Genomic DNA, 17762 nt, shown 5'->3' with positions numbered 1-17762 from the left:
GTTTTGAAATTGACAAGCTAATTTTAAAGTCTGCTTGGAAATGCACAAGGTCAGGAATAGCCAAGATGCTCTTAAAGAACAAAGAAGATATCTTGGTATCTACCAGATACCAAGACTATTATAAAGCTATAGTAAACAAGATAATAAGGTATGGGTTTAGAGATGCTCAAATAGACCAGAAGAGAATAGAAAACCTGAAAACATTCCCATGCATAAATGGACACTTGATGTGTGACAGAAATAACACTTCATAGCCACGAGGAATGGACACACTTTTCAATGAAGTGGGACAATTGAGTATTCATTAGGAAGAAAAAAGGAATTGGACCCCTCCTTTACATCATGAGCAAAAATCTGTTCTAGGCTGGGTGCAGTGGCTCATGCCTGCAATCCCAGCACTTTGGGAGGCCAAGGCAAGTGGATCACATGTGGTCAGGAGTTCAAGACCAGCCTGGCCAACATGATGAAACCCTGTCTCTATGGAAAAAAAATATAAAAATTAGCCAGGCATGGTGGCACGCACCTATAATCCCAGCTACTTGGGAGGCTGAGTCACAAGAATCGCTTGAACCTGGGAAGCAGGGATTACAGTGAACCAAGGTCGCACCACTGCACTCCAGCCTGGGCAACACAGGGAGACTCAAAAACAAACAAAAAACCCCAGCGGTGCTAGTACGTTAATACCTGAAATGTAAAACATAAAACTGTAAACTTATGAGAAGGTAAAATTGGAGAATATCTTCTGGGACAAGGAAGGATTTCTTTTTATTTTTATTTAATTTTTATTCTTCTAAAGTCAGGGTCTCTCTCTGTCTCCCAAGATGGAGTGCAGTGGTGCAGTCTTGGCTCATTGCAGCCTGGAACTCCCGGACTCAAGTGATCCTCCTGCTTCAACCTCCCTAGTAGCTGGGACTACAGGCATGTATCATCACACCCAGTTAATTTTTGTATATATTTTTTTCTTGTAGAAATGGGGTCTTACTGTGTTGCTCAGGCTGGTCTCAAACTCCTGGCCTCAAGTGAGCCTCCCTCCTTGGCCTCCCAAAGTGTTGGGAAATGCCCTGCTGAAGATTTTTGGTTTTGTTTTGTTTTTTTGAGATACACGCTTGCTCTGTCACCAGGCTGGAGTGCAGTGGCGCAATCTTGGCTCACTGCAACCTCCACCTCTCAGGATCAAGTAATTCTCCTGTCTCAGCGTCCGGAGTAGCTGGGACTACAGGTGCGCACCATTGCACCTGGCTAATTTTTGTATTTTTAGTAAAGATGGGGTTTCACCGGGTTGCCCAGCCTGGTGTGAGCTCCTGAGCTCAGGTGATCCTCCTACCTCAGCCTTCCAAAGTGTGGAATTACAGGCGTGAGCCACCGCACCTGGCTGAGGATTTCTTAAGATATCAAAAATACTTCCCATTAAATAAAAGACTGATAAATATGACTAAATTAATAAGTTATGCTCATCAAATGATACCATAAAGAGAGCAAAAAGGCAAACCACAGAATGGGAGAAGATATCTGCAACACATATATTAATAACTAACAAAAGCATGATATCCAGACTATATAAAGAATTTCTACAAATCTATGAGAAAAGGCAACTGAATAGGAGAATGGTCAAAAGACGAACTGATACTTTACAAAAGAGGAAATTCAGTAGCCAATAAACATGAAAAAATGATCAATCTTATTAATGAGTGAAATATAAAATAAAATGTAAATGAAAAACACAGTAATATTCCATTATTCATCCACCATGATGGCTAAAATTAGAGATGGATAATACCAAGTGTTGCCAAGGAAGTGGAACAATAGGAATGTTCATACACTGCTGGTGAAGTGTAAATCAGTACAACGTCATTGGAAATAACTTGCCATTTATAGTAGCACCATGTGGCATTCTGATTGTGATTTTTGGACTCCTCTTATATGTGACTCGCTTGGAGATCCCTGGTTGGCCCCCACGAGCAAAATCATTAAGGGAGCAAAATCTTTTGTGGCAGTATCCTGAAAGGCAAGTATTTGCTTAGACTGAACCTAAAAGAGCAACTTTTTAACATTGTCTCTGTTTATGTTAACAATGCTGGATATTATAGAACAAAATTATAATTTTCTGATTGTGGTTATAAGTGTGAATTTAATCATAGCACACTTTTTCTGTCTTAGAATCTCCATTTAACAGTACTGCCAGCCGGGCGCGGTGGCTCAAGCCTGTAATCCCAGCACTTTGGGAGGCTGAGGCGGGTGGATCACGAGGTTGAGAGATCGAGACCATCCTGGTCAACATGGTGAAACCCCGTCTCTACTAAAGATACAAAAAAAAATTAGCTGGGCATGGTGGCACGTGCCTGTAATCCCAGCTACTCAGGAGGCTGAGGCAGGAGAATTGCCTGAGCCCAGGAGGCGGAGGTTGCGGTGAGCCGAGATCGCACCATTGCACTCCAGCCTGGGTAACAAGAGCGAAACTCCGTCTCAAAAAAAAAAAACAAAAAAACAGTACTGCCATTTATTAAGCATCTACTGTGTGCCTGGTACTGTGCTAGGGACATTGTTTATATTTTTTGTTCTAAACCTTTACAACAGCCATCCAAGAGGTTAAAAACCTTGCAGATAGAATATTCTGGCTAAGATCATGAGATCTGGTGCCAGACCTTCCCCAGTCTTTCACTAATTAGCTGTGTGATTTGGGGCAAATTGCTTAACCATTCAGCCCTTCAATCCCCTTGTCTGTAAAATGGTGATGCAATTCCCTGTGTTAGAGAGATTAAAGGAGTTAATACATGTAAAGTTCCTAGAAAAGTGCCTAACATGAAGTGCTTAGTACCAGCTAATAAGTAACAAAGCCAGATTTCAAATCAAGCCTGTGTTGAAACATTCTTCTTCATCTCCTGGCCACATGTTTAGACATCTAATCTGTGTTGTCAGTCAGTATATGTTCAAGGAATACAATGCCATTTTAATATAAGCCTATATTTTAAAACATTTCTAGGAAATTGTCATGAAAAACAAAGTATAGCCTTTGCCCAATTTTTTTGAAAGATTAGGATGAGTATGGTTATGCTGTTTTATGTAAATTCTTCAAATGGATGACTTCTATTTTATCAACCAGAACTATAAATTCATTTTATTTTTCTTTTTATGTGTGCTAGGCGAGTAGCTTGCATTGCCATGGAGAAGACCAAACAGGAGCAGCAGGCCAGCTGTACTTGGTTTGGCAAGAAAAAGAAGCAGTACAAAGATAAATATTTGGCAAAGCACAATGCAGGTAGGGAAAAGTACAACTGTTACTGAGGCTGGGTTAAGCACCTCCAATATCTAAAGAGGTGTAATATTTTAATTCAGTCTTCAATGTTCTCTATCCAAAAAATTCTACCATATGAGATCTTTGTTAACTTTCAAAACCTTTAAGAAACCCCTACCTCCAATTAATATGTTGGTTATTTGCTAGATATTTTACAGAGCCATACTTTATAGGACAAAAAAAATGTTATTTTGAAATAGTATCACCTGGAATCAAAAGAATCCAACAGGTTAAGTCCTCCCCTGAGAAATAAAAGCTTGCGAGCTTGCTGAGTTGCCAGGATTCTTATCTCCTTGGCTGGGGTTGGTATTGAACACATCTCCTCCCTCGTGGCTCCTCTCTGGCCCTTGAACATGGCCTGTGATAAACATCTAAGGGTAAAGGTGTGCTCTTATTAGAGAGCTGTGCCGCAAATGGTTCTGTGGTTAGTTTCAAAGAGTACAGATGACATGGACACTAACTTGGTTTTGTCCATTTCTGTGAGTAGCCTTCTTTTCTCATGGTATTTCCAAGCTCCTCAAGAGCAAGAATCTTATCTTGGCCTTCCTATTATAGTATGTATGTTTGCCCATATGGAAGTTTGTATTTAACCGAAATCAAAATGTTCACTTGTCTTGTTAAAAACTGAAATTCATACCAAAAAGTCATTATCTGTTGTTGCAGTAGAATCCCCAGAAGATTCACAGGGTGCAACATAAGCTAAAAGAAAATGCATGATGACATACAACAATACATAAGAAATTATTTTCAATAACTTCTTAATAGGACTCCTTTTAGAAGGAACTTTTTCTGGGGAATTGAAAGTCCTGACCGGCATTAGATTAGTTCCCAAGGTTTCAGAAATAACTCCAAAAATTAGAATGTGGCCAAAAAAAATCAAGTGAATCCAGTCATGCATACCCAGTTTGACGGCATAATGTTTCTGACAAGTATGAAATGCATTTTTCTCTGTAAATGTTTTAACGTGTTAGCATTCACTAGGAAAAAAGTATCTGGAAACTCTGAGTTATTCATTTCTCAATCAGAGATTAAAAGTAAACATTTCAGGCTGCTGTGGAATATGGAATGAATGTGAGTGGCCACATGGGTTATGTTTAAATGGCTCAGTTAAATGAGGAATCTTTCCCTATGCATTAGTTACATTGTGTCACAATTTTATTTCCAAAAAAAGTATCATTTCTGATTATGTATTACTACAGAGCAGTAATTTCATAATGGCTTTTTGGTTTTATTAAGGCAAGAAATAGTTAAAGCAGACTAGTTACACAAAATGTAGCAACTATTAAGTAAACGCTCAAGTATACTGTTTGAAGAAATGCACTGCAGAGCCAGGCACAGCGAGGTGCCTGTAATCCCAGCTACTTAGGAGGCTAAGGCAGGAAGATTGCTTGAGCCCAGGAGTTCAAGGCCAGCCTGGGCAACATAGCAATATCCTGTCTCTACAAAATAAAATAAATAGAAATGCACAGCAGTATCAACAGAATGTTGCTTCACACAAAACGTCAGTGGTTATTACCAAGCCTCTTTAGTTGCCCTTTTTTCTGTCAGCTTCTAATAGTCTAACACACTCTAACAGGCTCACAAGGAGTTGTGTTGACATATAAATATGAGAAATGTATGCATCTCACCTTGTAATTTTTACAACAGTGTTAAATGATACATAAATATAGATGGCATTGAAATTAGCTTACACCTAGAAAAGCAAAGAAATGGCTGGTTCAGGCTGTCAGTTCATAATTAGATTTATGCTGTACTAATAGAGGGCATGTAAACATGAGTATTCAGTTTGCGAATCTTCTTTAATTCAGTTCTGAGGAAAGAAATTAATTCATTGAAAAACTAGAATTCTGTAAATGCTGTCAAAGAATCAGTTGAATCATTCATTTAAGAATTTTGCCAGAGAATCAGCATCCCATCTGGCAGCCAGTGTTTGTACTTTTTCTGCTCTTTCACCACTAGGGCATCACCGATCTTCTCCATTGCTCCCATTCTCTGATTTCTGTTAAGTGGTGCACAGTGGTCCTGCAAACATACCTGTAAGCTTAATAGGCAGCTGGAGCTAGGACCAGGAATTAGCACACCTGAGTAGCTGTACAATTTGGGCAAATCACTTCACTCCTGCAGCCCTTAAAATGAGGGAATTCAGTTAGTCAAAGAGATCTTTTCTAATTTTAAAGATCAGTAGGTCTCAGGTTCTTTCATCAGTAGGCCTGACAAATGGGGATCATTCAATGAAGCCAAGTGTTCTTCTACTGTCTGTCTCAGGCTGTTGCTCTCTGGTAAACATTGCCTGTCCAAGTTGAAAGCTATCACCCTTGACATAGAAGGCAGGAGCCTAGTAGAGGTAGAATAGAATCGCCTTTTCCTCTGCCTTTTGACATTATACCTCCTACCCCAAACCAATGACCTGTGTAAGTTCTTGTCAACTTAGAATGAAGAAAGGAGGGGGCGAGAGGACAGGGGAGCCTACTGTCACCACCTGTTTGGTACCATCAAATTATTCCTAACCAGCGGTCTTCTGGGCATCAGAGCCTTCCTTGCCATTTAAGGGGTTGTTCTACATGTCAGTATTTGTCACTGTGTTTAAGACCCTCCTTTGAAAGAAAGTCTGAGCTTCTTAGATGGTCCTTGCAGAGCCTCTTAAGTGTCTTTGTAGAACTTTGTGTTTAGGCTTGTGATTCTCTAGTCAGGATATCATTGTTAGGCTTCTCTCGCCTGCAAAATAATCACTGTGAGCTCTCTTTTTAGTTTCGGTTTTCGGGAGAAGATTCCCAGCTTTTTCCCTGGACTTTCTGAACTACACTGCCTGCAAAGCCTAGAATTCCTTTCTGTCACCATCTCTTCAGGTTTCTTCTGCATCATCAACCAGCTCTTCCATTGTGTTCATTAGAAAGTCCACAAGAGAGCCATTGCACTCCAGCCTGGGTAACAAGAGCGAAACTCTGTCTCAAAAAAAAAAAAAAAAAAAAAAAGAAAGTCCACAAGAACCGTTTGCTCAGTATTACCTTTGCTTTACAAGAGATCACATTGTCAAGTATTTATCAGCTGTTCTGCTTTTAGCTATGATGAAAGGTCATCCCAATATACAGAAGTGCCCTAATAAAGAATTGCCCTAAAAGAGTGAGAAACAAATACTATTGACCTCCATTGGTGAGGCAGTTGCTTTGAGAACTTAAAAATATTATAGCCTTTCATACCAAACCATATGGGCTCATGGGCCACAGATCAAACTATATCTCAAAAGGATTTTTCTGGCTTTTTTAGACGTTGATGGCAAAATACAGTACTCTGTTCTTATGGTGGTATTCAGTATTCAGTAAACATATGTTTTGTTTCCTGCTTCAAATCTTTGAGAATTCATCATACATTGATGGCAAGATCCGAACCTTATCATCAAATTCTGACATTATTCGTATTTGTGGTACAAATAAAGGATGGGAATTTTGTCAGTATCTAGAACTGGTGGGAGTGATAATACTAGAATTATTTCCATTTCCGTCATCAGGAAATTCTACATAGCTGGTTAAAGTGGACTTCTGTTCAAACTGTGTTACCTACAATTCCCATCATAAAGTGACAGCCTATTTGCTGAATTTGACCCATAAGTAAATTTTGTCCCTCTAACTCCCATACACACAGTGTTTAAAATAATTTTTAGTAAGTCATCATGTGTGAACATCAGGATATTTAACATAAAAATTTAGATTTCAGAATTCCCTTAGAAGAACAAGAAATGCAGCAATACCAGGCCCACTTTCTCTCTTAGTAACTCTGGGCGGTTGATGTTGCCTTCGAATGGATACTCATTCTCCAACACACACTGTACCCACCACTCCATTCAACCATATTAGCTGTCTGGTCCCTGCAGGCATTCGAGTTTGTACTCCTTGACCCAGTGTTAGCAGTGTGCAATGCTCTTTTGAATTGGAGGTCTTTATAGTATTTGACGATCTTCATAGTATTTCCGACTGAGACAAGGATTCAGTGTTAATGGCTTTTTTATGGAAAAAAAAATTCAACTGGAAAGTAGTTACATAAATACTTAAAAGAAGTGTGTGGAATGTTGAGAAGTTTAGCAGGAAATCAGGGTAATATAAGCAAACTATGACAAACAGTATTTCTGAGTCTTTGGTGTGATTTGATTATGGTGTGAGCAGCTTTTACAGCAAATACATTTTCTGCAATACATAAGAGGTTTCTAGCCATGTATACGGGGTGCAAAAAGCATTGTGGTTTAGCTGGAAGAACTGAACTCTAGAAGCATTGAGATTCCTCAGCCCCAGGATTTCCAAAAGTAATTTTAGATCAAGTTACTAATGTAAACTTTTTAAAAATTTAGAAAGTCTTCATTAATTTGTTTTCTTAAATGTTAGAGCCCCGAAATACTCTATTTACATACACATATTTGAACATAGGGGATTTCTACAGTACCATTCATAGGTGTGTTTAAATTATGCTTAATACCACAGATTAGTACTGTTGACTTTAAAAGCTATTCTTTTTTTTTTCTGGAATACAAACAACTCTAAAGAAAACAAAAAGTAGCCCATAACCTCACTGCCCTATTGGCATTAAAAATAATAATAGGCTGTGTGCTGTGGCTCACTCCTGTAATCCCAGGGCTTTGAGAGGCCGATATGGGCAGATCACTTGAGGCCAGAAGTTCAAAACCAGACTGGCTGGCATGGCAAAACCCCATATCTACTAAAAATACAAAAATTAGCTGGGCGTGGTGGTGCATGCCTGTAATCTCAGCTATTTAGGAGGCTGAGGCAGGAGAATCACTTGAACCCGGGAGGCAGAGGCTTCAGTGAGCTAAGATCCTGCCACTGCGCTCTAGCCTAGGTGAAGGAGCAAGACCTGTTTCAATAATAATAATAGTAATAATAATAATAGGCACACATGGTTAGAAATTACACATGGTACAGGAAGGTACAAAGTGAAAAGCAAAAGGCTTCCATATCTACATTCTCTGAAGAGGGTTTCTTGTAGCTATTCTCAATAAAATGTCTATGCATATGCTAGTATATAAAATCCACTGGCTTTTATATAAGGATATTGTTGAATTTCTATTAAAATGAGTTTGTTTCTTAATGTGATTTATTTGCCTTGTGTTTAGAATATTGCATGATAAAGTTTATTTTGTACATATTATACTTTTATTTTACTAATATATGAAAAACCATATTTCAATGACCCCTGTACATTTTTCATGCTGTCTCACTCCCAATGGCCTCTGTGCATGTAAGTAACCTGTTGAATGACTATGCCTCTGTGTTTTTGATGGTTTCCTTTTATTGTCCTTTTTTTTGAATCAGCGAGCAACTTAAAACCTTTAAAAGTTCAGTCTTTAAGTGCTTTCCTAATATTCTTTGTATCTCTTTTATTAAAATATCCCTTTTTTTATTGTTTCTCAACCCTATGACCATGTGACAATTTCATTTAGACAAGCGTAACCTCTTCATGCTGCTTATTTATAGTTAAGATATTGATGTTTAACATATCTGTTCATTTGTTTGTAGTGTTGAATGTTGACATCTAACTCATTCTTATGTGTTTTTTTTTTAAATAATGACAAGTCTTAGTTTGGTAGGATTAGAGTTAGGGCTCTATAGAGGGATAGGTGTGTGTAAATGCCATTCAAAAAGCTTGTGTCATCATCATCATCTTGCTCCTTCATGAGATGCTTATTTTTATTAAAATTTATTAAAACATATCTGCTTGTCAATGCACTTCTTTCATAAGCATACTTTGTCTTGATGGAATATCACTCAGAGGGCAATAAGTCTAAAAAATAATGCCATCAGCACTCCTGCTTTTATTTTTGCAGTATAACTAGCTAGCCCTACCACAGAGAGCCTCGTGTTTGTTTTAATTTTGTAAGCCTGCCATTCTGAACACAGAAAACATTTCTTGGTTTTTAGCTATTGCTAGAGGATATGCTTTAAAGACTTTCAATCAATCTTTATAAATCAAGTTCTCAAAATAAAACAAATGCGCAAATACCCATTAATATACACTAACCTCTATTTTAATATATTGTATTTCTGTTTTTATATATTGTGATAATGGTGCTTTTTGTTCGTTTGTTTCTGATCTATTCTATTCCCAAGTATCTTATTTTGCACTTTAAGTGATTGAGCAGATCACTAATGTTAAGAACTAAGGTCATATTTACAATCATTTTGCCATATTGTTTCAGGGAGTGGAAGGTTCTCTTAATGAATGATTGGCTAAAGTAGCACAGATTTTGGCTGGGTGCAGTGGCTCACGCCTGTAAGCCCAGCACTTCAGGAGGCCAAGGCCAGCGGATCACCTGAGGTCAGGAGTTCAAGGCCAGCCTGGCCAACATAGTGAAACGTCATCTCTACAAAAATATAAAAATTAACTGAGCATAATGCCAGGTGCCTGTAATCCCAGCTATGCAGGAGGCTGAGACAGGAGAATGGCTTGAACCCAGGAGGTGGAGGTTGCAGTGAGCCAAGATTGTGCCACTGCACTCCAGCCTGGGTGACAGAGCAAGACTCCATCTCTAAAAAATAAAATAAAAAATAAAGTAGCCCAGATTCCTTTATTACATCATCAAATCAATTTTACTGAATTTATTTTAACCCCTCTAAAATACGGGGTTCATTTAATATTCTTTACAAAAAGAAAGTCAGTATGTAACTGGCAGCATTTGGTTGGGTATGACCATACAAAAAAATATTATAGGAAACAGAGATGTACAATTTTATCCCTTTGTGAGATTTTCCAAATGTGTGTGAGAATTGGACCATGTTGAATTTCAATAGGAATGACCCTCTGCTCAGGAAAGTTTCGTACATTGCTTGAAATTGTTTTTCTGATAGTGTTAAGAGGCAGGTTTCAGAAAAATACTTGTTAAAGTATTTCTACTCAGTCTGGCGTGATTAGAGAACTCCACTTTTGCAAAGGTTTCTGAGCTTAGACTCTGCTTCATGATTCTTTCCATCCTGATCCACCACACACAGGCTGCTCGAGTAATAGGCGACAAGTTTTCAGGCCCAGGGAAGCATGTATCTGCCCTTGCATATTCAAGATTTTCCATTGAATGGATATCTGGGTTACAGTCAAGCTTGTGAGATGCTCATTGATCAGCTTGTGAAATAGTTAAAGAACTTGCCTTAGAATCTAGCATGCTACCTTCATCAACTCTGTTGAAAGAAAGAACCATGAAGTTAAAGACTAATTGTCCATGTATTTCTCATTCATCTCTAGAAATAATCTAGCTGGCCCGTCTCCTGGTTAACTTCAGTTGCATTCATGCTATATTCATGTTGGTCACTGTCTGTAGACTTTTTCTTTTTAGTATTACTGATTTCTTAGAATTGGAAAAATATGAACAGCATGTGGTTTCGAATGAATTCATATGATTTGTTGGATACTGCATGAAAAGATATGTAGTATCTTTTAGAATTGAACATTTTAATGCATGTATTCAGCAGCTTTGGATGCCCCTGGTTCTAAAGCACATTTTCATGGGCTTAAAAATGAAAATTTGTCCCTAGATGCTATATGACTTAAATTACATGTAAGCCATATATCGTAAGTTGGATTCATATTTTTAAGACATGGTTTTAATATAACTGTAGTTTTGCCGGTAAGATTATAATTTTATGTACATGAAATAGTCATTCCGTAAATTTACCTTTCTTCTAAATCTTTGCATTTTAGTGTTTGATCAATTAGATCTTGTCACATATGAAGAAGTAGTAAAACTGCCAGCATTCAAAAGGAAAACATTAGTCTTATTAGGTAAGTTTGATTGTATAAGTGGGTTGCTGCTTCTCACTTTCAAAACATTTTGTGAACATTAGTAAGAGTTGTCAACGTTAACATTCTTTTTTTTCTAAATGACATAGGTGCACATGGTGTTGGGAGAAGACACATAAAAAACACTCTCATCACAAAGCACCCAGACCGGTTTGCATACCCTATTCCACGTAAGCAATGTCTCAGTCTCTTTTCATTATATTTTTCCTATCACTTTTTAAAAACTCTATAATGTATGTATTTTTTTCTGATTACAAAAGGTATAACTGTTCATTGTAGGAAATTTGTAAAATCCAAAAAAGAACAAGGAAAAAATGAGTTAATAATCCCAACCCCACTTTCCCTATAAAGTGCTATAAATATTTTGTTGCATACCCTTCCAGGCTTCTCTTAGTACAGATATGTGGAGGGAGAGAGAGAGAGAATGTGTGTGTGTGTGTGTGTGTGTGTGTGTGTGTGTGTGTTTTAAATAAAATTAAGCTCATGCATTCTGTTGGTAACAATTTTTCTCACAGTATGTCATACACATTACCTAGATGAATTATTCTTCAGAAAAGTAAGTTTTCATAGTTATAAAGTTTCTCTGACATGACAGTTTTTTCCTTAATCAATATTTAAATTGTTGATTTCTTATCACTTTTTAAACCCAATTAATATGCTAACCGTTGTTTCCATAAAGATTTTCAAATCTGTAAGATTTTTAATTCTCCTTATTTTCTATATCTTATTCTTAACCTCTTGCCTTCTTCATTTTCTCAACTGTAAAATGAAGTAATTCCAGGATTGCAAAGAGGATTTGAGATCATGTGTATGAAGCACTTAGCAGATGATGGATGAGTAGAAACTATCTACCACTATCATTTCATTATTATCATCATTATTCTAAAGTTTAAATTTTTTTTTTTTTTTTTTGAGACGGAGTTTTGCTCTTGTTGCCCAGGCTGGAGTGCAATGGCGCGATCTCGGCCCACCACAACCTCCGCCTCCTGGGTTCAGGCAATTCTCCTGCCTTAGTCTCCTGAGTAGCTGGGATTACAGGCACGCACCACCATGCCCAGCTGATGTTTTTGTATTTTTAGTAGAGACGGGGTTTTACCATGTTGACCAGGATGGTCTCGATCTCTTGACCTCATGATCCACCCGCCTCGGCCTCCCAAAGTGCTAGGGTTACAGGCTTGAGCCACCGCGCCCGGCCAAGTTTAAAATTTTTAATCCCCAAAGCTTTCTAGCAGTTCAGGGTTGGAAGAGCTGAAGGAGAATGATTTTTTAAGAGCAACAGGAGAAAATGTGAAGATTGATTCCATTCTATAGGGCCTTGACATGCCTTCCTGAAGCAATGTCAATACAACTTACAGTTATCTGTATACCTCAGAGAGCCAAGAGGCTTCATGAGACAACCTTCCTCCCAGAACCCTGTCTGATATACACAAGAAAATAAGTTTATCCAATAGTGTCTCATTTGGCACTCCTGAGGTTTTCTAGTAAAACCCTTTGAAATGTTATTTTAATTCTCCTTCTGTCTAGATCATGAGTATAGCAAGCTTAGCTAACATTTAGCTGCTTCTTAACCATGTAACAATTGAACTTCCATGTTATTTAATGACCAGTTAAGTAGTTTATTTTTAAAACTTACCTTTGATGACGTCGATCATGCCTAGTCTCTGAAATATTTGACCCCATATGTGTAGACAACATATATCTAACTACTGAAATAACTGAAGACAGTGTAGCATCAACATGTTGTCAGTTTTTGGCCAGGCACGGTGGCTCACGCCTATAATCCTAGCACTTTGAGAGGCCGAGGTGAGTGGATCACATGAGGCTAGGAGTTCGAGACCAGCCTGGCCAACATGGTGAAACCCCATCTCTACTAAAAATACAAAAGTTGCCCAGGCATGGTGGCATGCCCCTGTAGCCCAGCTACTAAGGTGGCTGACGCATGAGAATCACTTGCACCTGGGAGGTGGAAGTTGCAGTGAGTGGAGATCTTGCCACTGCACTCCAGCCTGGGCAACAGAGTGAGACCCTGTCTCAAAAAACAAATAAATAGTAAGTAAGTAATGCCTGTTCTTCAGCCTTTGATGTGCCTAGAGAAAGGGCTTCTCTTAAAATGTCCACATTTTGATGACCATGAGCACTTGATATTCTACTGGGCTAGCAGGAAAGGGGGAATTCCCCATTAGTGGATTTAGGCTCATGTACACAGAAAAGAGTAGCATAAATTTGTTCTTTCTCAAGGAAAGAAGGAAATGAGGAATTGGGTGGGGGAAGGGGAAGAAAGAAAGCGGGGTGGCAAGAGCAAGAGAGAATATTAAAACCAGTGTTCCTGGCTCATCTAGGAAAACATTTCCTAAAGTGTGTTTTGCAGGATACTGGTCCTATTAGTAGCCACAGAACTAGAGCTTGTTGGCATATACTTCAGTTACACTCACTTAGGTGAAGGGTGAGCAAACCTTTCCTGTAAAGGACCAGATAGTACACATTTGAGGCTTTGAAGACTGTACAGTCTCTGTCACATGCACTTAACTCTGCTATTGTCTCATGAAAACAGCCATAGGCAATATATAAACAAATGCACATGGCTGTGTTCCAATAAAACTTTGTTTACAGAAATAGACAGTAAGTAGCCAGGCGCAGTGGCTCACACCTATAATTCCAGCACTTTGGGAGACTGAGGTGGGCAGATCACCTGAGGTCAGGAGTTCGAGACCAGCCTGGCCAACATGGTGAAATTCTGTCTCTATTGAAAATACAAACATTAGCTGGGCATGGTGGTACACGCCTATAATCCAGCTACTTGGGAAGCTAAGGGCACAAGAATCTCTTGAACCCAGGAGGCAGAAGTTGCAGTGAGCTGAGATCACACCACTGCACTCTGGCCTGGGCTACAGAGCGGAACTCTGTCCCCTCACCAAAAAAAAAGACAGTAGGCCGTATATGGCCCATAAGGCAGTTTCTCACCTCCTGATTTAGATCTTCCATAATAATTATGGCTATGTCTGGCTACAGTCATTCTGTTTTCAATGTAATGTGCCTTTTGCTATATCCTAACATTCCCTTTTTGCAAGATGCTATACACCAGCACTTTTCAATGGAACTTTCTGTGACACTGACAGTACTTAATGTCTGTGCGGTCCAGTACAGTGGCCATTAACCACATGTAGTTATTGAATCCTTGAAATGCTGCTAGTGAGACTAAGAAACTAAAATTTGAATTTTATTTAATTTTGGCTTATTTAAATTTAAATAACCATATGTGGTTTTCCATTTTTTTATTCTTCTTTTTTCCTTCTGCACAAGACCCAACTGCATTAAGGCATACAGTGAGTTACGTTAATCTTGAGTCATGTCATGTCTTCTTCTTGTGGTGGTTCATGAAGTGATAAAATATGTCTCACCTGAACACTGAAAGATTCAGCAAACCAGACAACTCACTGGCTACTCTGGTGTGATGCACACAGATAAATATGGTTTCCAGAATTTAGTTCTACAAGGCTACTCGGGGTGAGAACAGGGGAAATGAGATATACTCTAAAGAATCTATACCTTTTAGGAAGACTGGGTTTGAGTAAATCTATTGGGAATATAGTAAGCTCGTCTGCCCAGCCTTTTAAACCTCTTGCGCCACGCGACTTTGCAGATACAACCAGACCTCCAAAGAAAGATGAAGAAAATGGAAAGAATTATTACTTTGTATCTCATGACCAAATGATGCAAGACATCTCTAATAACGAGTACTTGGAGTATGGCAGCCACGAGGATGCGATGTATGGGACAAAACTGGAGACCATCCGGAAGATCCATGAGCAGGGGCTGATTGCAATACTGGATGTGGAGCCTCAGGTAATGCCTAGCCTCCCCTAATGTCTGACATCCTGCCTGCATGCCAATAAGCACAGATTCTGAAATCAAAAATGCCATCAGAAAGTCACAGGTCACATAATAGTTTAATAAGCTACAGAAAAGTGTCAGTTATGGAGGCATCAGGGGGTCATAGTCTAGAATGCCAGCTGACTAATCGTTGGACTCAGTGCACACACCATGCGTTTAAGAAGCAGAGATTATTCTCTTAAGAGGTTTATTATATGCAGAAGCCCAATAAGGTTCCTGATTGGGTCTATGCCTGCCAGAAATCCTACAGTCATCTGACCTCAGGATGAGACTCTGGCACTTTGTTATCACAACAGCCACCTTCCTTCTCTGGCTGTGGCTCACACTGGACCATCAGAGCCTCTACCAGCACTTTATATTAATCTCCAGTGAGAAACTGAGCCTGGGGCCTGGGTCTGAAACACAGCACTAGCTTTATGAAAGCAAACATGAGTGAGCTCAGATGTCAGAGGCAGCAGGGATGGAAACCCATGGTGGCTCTCAGTCTCTGCCATTTCCTTACCTGAGCACGGTGCCTGCCCCTGAGCTAAAACTAGGAGAGAGACGAAGAATTGGGAGAGAACTCAAAAGAAAATCAGACACAGAGATGATGAAATGGTTTCTAGATACATCTTACAATAGGAATTATTAAACTTGAAAAAGAGAAAACTGAAGGCTTTACATCAAAAATGCTGACAAGCTGTTTTTTCATCTCTGAGTACAAATCAAGTAGAAGCGGGAGTTAAAGCACCAGTAGGAAGGATTTGGGAGTTGTAGACATCAAGGTGGGTTACTGGAGAGGCTTGTGGGTACCCATGTGACTCCCAGATCTGCCATTTCTAGGACTGATCTGTACCAAAGCTCCTTTAACACGTAGAAATAGAACCAGTATGCTACCTGCTAAAATAGTAGACCAGCTCCCCTCAAGCAGGCTGTGTTTCATTAGGAGGCTTACCTGGCTATCCTAGGCAGGGCAAATCCCTGTTCAAGGGCCACTGTATGAGACTTGGTCCCCTAACCATCCCTAAAACAAGGACAGAACCTATATAGCCAGAGTCCGTGTGATCTGGGGCCTGACAGCTCAGTTTCTGGGCTCCAAGATCCTAATTCATGGCCAGTGGGTTCACCCATTTCCATTTTACAACGCCTGATGGGGTTCTTAAACTTGAAACTTTGGAAACCACAAAAGAATCTGTTTTAAGGGGCTAGGGAGGAGAGCAGCAGTAGGGTAAATAATGCCATTTACTTAGCAGTTAACTTGGACCTATATAGAACTAAATATATGATGTATACCACAGATTGATTTTTGTTTAACTACTAATCCCTCCTTACTAGGGATTGGAAAAATCTTCTGGCCAGGGGTGGCTAGAGGCAAAGTCTCAATCCTGGTCCTGGTCTTCGACATCCTCTCCTTGGGTTCCACACTGGTCTTCACCTGAACGTCGTTTTCTGCTGGTAGTAATGTCTCTAGCAGTATGCTGGCTGCAGGGCTCCTCAGACTCCCTCTGCATTACCTAAGTCCACTTTCGAGGGCTTTCTGCCTTACCTGCCTCCGCTGCTGCCGCCGCCACCGCCACTGCTGCTGCTGCTGCCGCTGCTGCTGCTGTACCACCCATAGCGTCCAGCTCTCCCTGTTTCCTTGCCCTTGCACAGCCATGCATTGCTCTGCACTGCTGAGCGGGAGACACTTCTCTCAGCCTCCTCAGGACACCCACAGCAGTTACTTTTCCCCATTGCACTTGGCCCCAGAGCATCTCCTCGCCCCAGCTGGGCACACTCTCCTCTGCTCCCCTGAGTGCTGGATGAGCTCACCTGCACTCTTCTCTCCTGCTTCCTGGGTCCCTGCCTCTCAGAACTGTGATCTCTCAGGTCCACCTAGCCCTGAGGGCCGACCATAGGCATCCTGGCTGCCTGAGCCCCTTTGGGCCAGCAGCCCTGGGGATAGGGATTGCCCGGGTCCTGCTCCTTCTGTTGGTCTGGTTGACTACACTGGTCCCAGGCCCTCCTGTCCAGGCCAGCCTCATGCCAGTTCTGGTCTCACAATGACCGCTGCATACCACGGTACAGCTGGGGATGCCTGCAATCTGCACCGACTGGGCTTCGCTGTCGGGCTTCTCTTCCCTCAGCCCAGCCTCTCCTCAGCTGGGCAAGACCTTCATCCTGCCTTCAGGATGCCCATGGCTATGAACAACTTGCTTTCAGGCAGAGTCTCATTGCTTCAGGGAGGCTCTCTCCTTAGGACATTTTTCTCCAACGCTTTCCCACTCTAGCTTCTTAGATGATCCCTCTACTGTATCTCACAAACAGTTCAATCCAACAGACTTGTATTAAGCACTTACTATACGCCAAGCACAGGGTCAGGAGCTAAGAATATAATTCAGAAGACAAGCTGGTGAGGATGAAATTCCTTCCTCTTTGTATATCCAAAACTGTCCATAACAGAAGGGCCTTGTGGCATTTTTAAAAATCCTCTCACTTCTGCCAAACTAATGTGGACCATAAGAAAACCACCTAACATGTGTTTAGCTCTTTTAGTGCAGGTCTAATACTTTATGCCATCTTGTTTTAGACAACTAAGGCCAAATTGAGCACATCTAATAATACTATATGATAAGATGTTGTGGTCCAATTTTAAAGCCGGAGGATGATGGAAAAGACCTTAAACTAGAAAAAAAATTAATAACCTGGCTTCTCATAAAATAGTAATAGATTATATTCTTATAGTGCTATATACTTTGCCAGGCGTCATGACTCCTTACCTAAACTTTGTAACCCTATGAGCTGGAGATGAGTATCTACTACTTTT

At 40.1% G+C, this 17762-nt stretch overlaps 1 protein-coding gene across 13 annotated transcripts in view; it reads left to right on the top strand.

Annotated features, from left to right (window-relative positions):
• Positions 1-17762, top strand: part of CASK (calcium/calmodulin dependent serine protein kinase) — a 410801-nt gene that overhangs the window by 379629 nt on the left and 13410 nt on the right. For 8 of the 13 annotated variants that reach the window (XM_074392262.1, XM_074392260.1, XM_074392257.1 and 5 more), the window contains 4 exons: positions 3141-3256; positions 10988-11068; positions 11176-11256; positions 14727-14929. In XM_074392262.1, coding sequence (XP_074248363.1) covers positions 3141-3256; positions 10988-11068; positions 11176-11256; positions 14727-14929 — 481 coding nt within the window. The remainder of the gene's footprint in view (positions 1-3140; positions 3257-10987; positions 11069-11175; positions 11257-14726; positions 14930-17762) is intronic. The other 5 variants (XM_074392261.1, XM_074392258.1, XM_039475423.2 and 2 more) reach the window with 1 other exon arrangement.

This window comes from Saimiri boliviensis, chromosome X (genome assembly GCF_048565385.1).
Source record: "Saimiri boliviensis isolate mSaiBol1 chromosome X, mSaiBol1.pri, whole genome shotgun sequence".
NCBI lineage: Eukaryota > Metazoa > Chordata > Mammalia > Primates > Cebidae > Saimiri > Saimiri boliviensis.
The sequence above is the reverse complement of the archived record's forward strand: the minus strand, read 5'-3'. Positions and strand labels throughout refer to the sequence as shown.